The sequence below is a fragment of the Chinchilla lanigera genome, unplaced genomic scaffold (genome assembly GCF_000276665.1).
Source record: "Chinchilla lanigera isolate Chin_1 unplaced genomic scaffold, ChiLan1.0 scaffold00105, whole genome shotgun sequence".
Taxonomy (NCBI): Eukaryota; Metazoa; Chordata; class Mammalia; order Rodentia; family Chinchillidae; genus Chinchilla; species Chinchilla lanigera.
The window spans coordinates 6,567,673-6,573,159 of NW_004955506.1; the positions used below are offsets into that span (position 1 = coordinate 6,567,673).

General features: G+C 41.5%; 1 protein-coding gene across 3 annotated transcripts in view; it reads right to left on the reverse strand.

Moving 5' to 3' along the window:
* Sap30bp (SAP30 binding protein) overlaps positions 1-5,487 on the reverse strand; it is a 39,125-nt gene that overhangs the window by 32,107 nt on the left and 1,531 nt on the right. For 2 of the 3 annotated variants that reach the window (XM_005407493.2, XM_005407492.2), the window contains exons 2-3: positions 5,079-5,188; positions 1,307-1,354 (exon numbers count right to left, since the gene is read on the reverse strand). In XM_005407493.2, coding sequence (XP_005407550.1) covers positions 1,307-1,354; positions 5,079-5,188 — 158 coding nt within the window. The remainder of the gene's footprint in view (positions 1-1,306; positions 1,355-5,078; positions 5,189-5,487) is intronic. The other variant, XM_013505977.1, reaches the window with a different exon arrangement.

A 5,487-nucleotide genomic window follows, 5' to 3' on the forward strand; every position in this document is an offset into this window, starting at 1 on the left:
AAATTGTACCTGAACATTCCCTACACAATACAGTATAACAATCACTTGCACAGCATTTACATTGTAGTAGGTATTATTAAATAGTACAAGTGACCTAGAAATGATTTAAAGTATATAGGAGGAGTCAGGCAGAGTGGCACATGCCTGAATCCTAGCATTCTGGAGGGGATGAGACATGAGGATTGCAAGTTCAAGCTCACCCTGGGCAATCTAGTAAGACTCTGTTTCAAATTTAAAAATAAAAAAGGGCTAGGAATGGAGCTTGGAGTGAAATTCCTGGTTTCTATCCCTGGTATCGCCAAAAAAGAAAAAAAAAAGCATATGGGAGGATGCGCATAGGTTGTATGCAAGCACTGTGACATTTTATATAAGGGATGTAAGCACCCCCAGATTTTGGTGTCCACAGGAATGGGACTACGCTGTCCTGGAACCAATCACCACGGAGAAACTGCTTTTAAGATTACAATCAGACATCATTTTCCTAAATTCCTCCAGATCACGTTGAAGGCTTCAGCTCATTTCAAAGCAGTTTTTCATTACAAAATTTGGTCCCTATTCTTCAGCCCTAGAATGACTGGGTTAGTTTTTTTCTTTGGGGGAACAATGCCTGCTTAGAATGGTTCCTCTAAAGGTATGTACATTTCCAGTGCCCAGCACACAGCACAGCAGCTTAACCATTACAACTGGTCATCACCATAGGATCATTAAGGAGTGTGACAAGAATCACCACTAATTATTCTCTGGGGCCAGTGATGGACCTCTGAAAAGAAGCGGCGATGTTGTTTAAAAACAACAACAACAACAAACCCCATCCCTGGGAAAATGAGGATTGGACATAAGATCCCCTCAATAGTTGGGGTGAGGCCTCTGGCTGGTCTGATTCTGTTAGAGCCTTCCTTCATTTCTAGATGACTTAGAAGCCAGAATACGTAAGGCAGCCCTTACACCTACTTGATTCTAGAAACACTGCCATATCTAACCCATCTACAGGCATGGTGCTCTCTACAAAGTCTCACCTAGGATGCAGAAAGAAGAGTCGAGTGTGGGCCTGTGACAGGCCTCTCACCTTTCTAGTCTACAGTCTGGCACAATATGCAAAGGCTGGAAATCCAATCTACCTCAGCAGTTACTCATTCCTAGTGGTCTCCAAGTTCTTCATAATAAAGTTAGTTTTACCCCAGAAAATGTCCACATGGTCATACAGTATTTCAGTGGGGCAGATCTTGACCAGACACAGGAACTGAGCCAGAACATTAAAATACCTTATTCACATCCAGCCACCCCACCACAGCCAAACACCAAGTACCTTTGGGTCATCAGCCTCAGGTTTTTCAGTCTCTGAATCGTCATCTTCCTACAAGACAAAGAATTTAGAGGATTAAGCTTAAAGAGTGGGCCTGAGGGGTCTCACATGCATCTCTAGAGGCTGGAGCAAATAGCCATTTACCCAGCCAGGGCATCCCCCCAAGAATCCCTCCCCTATACCACAGGACACAGAAGTAGAGAAAGAAGGGGGAAAGGAGATGTTCTGAAGAAAAAAAACACCAGCCGCTCAAAGTCAGTGGTCATTCCAATGGTACCACGGTTCACACCAAGAAAGCCTGAGGTAGAAATCACATTAAATGTACAGAGAAGATACAATCTGCTTCAGAAAAAAGACCAGGCCACATGACAAAACAGGTATAGTGTGTTCACTGGAATATTAATTGTTTAGAATCAGGACTATGTACCTTTGTTCCCCTTCATTAAGTTTTGTACCACAAATACAACAGACTTGGACCTAGCATGACATTGTTCAAAACATCAGTGCTATGACTCACACGCCATCTTCTGCACTTCAGCACTTCAACGCAGTTACTGACACTGATATGAACACAGTGAGGTGGTCACCAAATGACCACGGCAAGTGACTCAGGAAAGGCACGGCTAAAGGGGAATGCATAGTTTTTTCTAGATCCCAACTGAGTGGGTTCTGCCTCCACCTGAGTGCTCATTCGTTCGCCCAGCCTGTTTCTTAGCCAAATGAGACCTGCCTGACTCAAAGTACCATGTGGCTAAGGCATTCTTTGAAGCGAGCACACCATTCCATTAAACACTCATGCTAATGAAATAAAGCTCAGAGTTCAGGAGTAGATGCTAGACCAACACTCTCTTGGTTAGCTAAGCCCACATCACTTCCATCACTTGCAGCACTCCCAGTGTGCAGAAGCTCTTAACTAAATGCCCAGGAACAACTGATTCATTTGAAACTATTATTTTCAACAAACTTACACTTTAACCCAAACATGACACAGCACTCCAGATATTAATATAAAGACCATCAAAGAGATGAGAACAAAGTATACTAATGATTCTGAGACTTAACTGCTCTCTAAAGTGCTAGTGAAACAAAAGCTTTAGATACACTCTCCATCATCTCCTTAAAATGAAATCAGTCAGACAAATAATTTGAAATAGAGCTTGGCTGCATATAATCACATTTCAGAATGTCTGTATGGGATGAGAAGATTTTACTAAAATATGAAATAAAAGCTGGGTGTGGTGGCACATGCCTATAATCCTAGCACTCAGGAGGCTGAGGAAGAAGGAATGCTGCAAGTTCAAGGCCAGCCTGGGTTACACTGTGAGTTCATGGCCAGCCTGAACTACAAAGCAAGACCCTGTCTCAAAAAACAAATAAACAATCAAAAGTTTATTTTATTTTATTTTTTAAGAGTAAGAAGAATTGCTAGGTGTGGTGACACATGCCTGTAATCCCAGCACTCGGGAGGCTGAGGCAGGAAGATCATTGCAAGTTTGAGACTAGCCTGGGCTACAAAGTGAGCTCAAGGCCAGCCTGAACTGCACAGAGAGACCCTGTCTCAAAAAGACAAAAAACAAACAAACAAAACACACACACACATACACACACACACACACACACACACAAAACCCAGTAGGGAGAATTTATTGTGAGAAACAAAGCTTCTGTCTGAGAGGGAAAAAGGGGGCCCAGAAAGTGAACTGCCTATCCAAACAAAAGCTTAAATATGCAGAAAATTCTATCAAGCCAAATACGAGAACAACATTTAAAAAATGCACATTATGCAAAGGTATTAAAAGAAAAATTATGGATACTAAAGCAGTATGTATGTTCTTGAGAGAAGTCAGGAAAAGAAAGTACAAAGCTCTTCTACAGAATTTAGCAACTCTGAACTAACAGCATTAAAGGGTAGGGCTGAAGTGATGAAAGTATCTCATGAAAGAACACAAAATACATTTCTGAGCTCGGCGTGGCATGCCTGTACTTCTAGCTAGTCAGAAGGTTAATTGAGACCCTGTCTCAAAATTTAAAAAATGGGCCAGGCGTGATGGCGCATGCCTGTAATCGCAGCACTTGGGAAGCTGAGGCAGGAGGATCGTTGTAAATTTGAGACCAGCCTGGGCTACAAAGTGAGCTCAAGGCCAGCCTGAGCTGCATATCGAGACCTTGTCTCAAAAAGACAAAAAAATAACAAAAACAAAACCAAAAAAACCCCCCAAAAACCCAAAATTTAAAAAAGGGCTGGGGTATGTATTCAGTGGTTCAGCGCCTGCTTAACATGCATAAGGTCCCAGGTCCAATTCCTCAGCACTCAAAACAACCCCAAAATGTTTCTGTTTTATTTGGAATACCCCCTACTCTCTTTGGTGCTGGGAACTGGATCCTGGGTCTTGTGCTAGGAAACAGATCTACCACTGAGCTATACCCACAGTCCTAATCTGGAAAGCATTTTTTTTTTTTTTTTGATATCTTTTTTATTTTATTTTACTTTTTTTGTACCAGGAGTCGAACTCAGGGCCTTGTGTTTGCCAGGCAACCACTTGTACCACTGGGTTATATCACCGGCCTGGAAAGCATTTTAATGCCAATGTTTACATATTAACATCTAACAAAATTTTCAAACAAATAATAAAATACCTTGTGTTTTAATTAAAACTGTTGCAGCTGGCTGTGGTGGTGCACACCAGTAATCCCAGCACTCAGGAGGCTGAGGCAGGAGGATCATCGAGAGTTTAAGGCCAGCCTGAACTACACAGTGAGACTGTGTCTCAAAACATACAACTGCTGTAAAACAGCCATATTCATATCTACATATATCTGTTTGTGCTAAGCACTAGCCTAAATTTTCCTGCTTTTTCTTCAAACTTCTGGCTTCTGCTGCTTAGACAATTATGCAGCCTAAATCCTTCTTTTTTTTTTTTTTCTGGTACTGGGGATCGAACTCACGACTTTGCGCTTGCCGGGCAGGCGCTGTGCCACTGAGCTAAATCCCCAGCCCAATCCTTCTTGTTAATAAGAACAGAAATTCTCCCTTTTTTGTTACTCAGCATTTACTCCTTAACTTTGGGGAAGATTTGTGATCAAGAACCACTGGGCCCTATTAAAGGTGTCAAAAGTGTCAAGTAAAATATCAAGAATGAAGTTAGGAAGGCTCAAAGTAGATGTAAGAAAATAATTCCTTATCTTCTTAACAAACCTAAGTATCTGAATGGCCCCCAAGACAGATAAAAAATAATACAGAGTTGATTGTAGATTTACATGAAACACCAATTAGGATGAACATAGTTACAAACAGAATAAACTATTTAAACAGGGAAAACAGAAAACACCCATTGATACCTGGTTAAATAACATAGTCTACCATCTTGCTTTGCAAACTTCAAAAGTTCACACAAAATGATCCAAGTGAAAGTAAATGCAATTTTCAAATAGAGTAGAACTACTGATATTCAACCCAAACAAATGAGGGAGAGGGATTAAGACAGCTATGAAATGGAATGCTGAAAAACAGAACAAAAATGTAAGAAAACTTTCCACTCTGTAATTTTTTTTCTTTTGTTTTTGTGACAGGGTTTTACTATGTAGTTCAGGCTGGCCTAGAGCTCACTTTGTAGCCCAGGCTGGCCTCAAATTCACAGTGGTCCTCCTGCCTCAGCCTCCTGAGTGCTGGGATTACAGATGTGCGCCACCACACCCCACTGTTGTTCCACTTCAAAAAGCTTCTGATAAATTAAATGGTGCTTTGGGCAGCTCTGGATTTGGGAGGTTCACCTACCGACTGTTTGCTGTTCTCATCTTCCTCTTCCTCGTAACCTCCTTCATCTCCTCCTAGACGAGAAAAGTCATCCTCTCCATAGGCATCAGATACCAGTCCACTTTTCTCTTCTGAAAGAGGAGGAAAAACAGAACAAAAAATGTAAGAAAACTTTCCAGTGATTTGAACAGTCAGGAGTATTTCTGAAGATAAAAGCTGAACCTAAACCTCATATATGTGACCTCAGGCCCAATTCTGCCTTTTGGAAGGCCACATTTCAGTGGATAACTATTAAAAGAACAGAGGACAAGCTGGATGTGGTGATGCACACCTGTAACTGCAGCATCCAGGGAGGCTGAGAGAGGAGGATTGGAAGTTCAAGCCCAGCTAGGGCAACATAGTGACACCCTATCTCAAAATGTAAAAAATA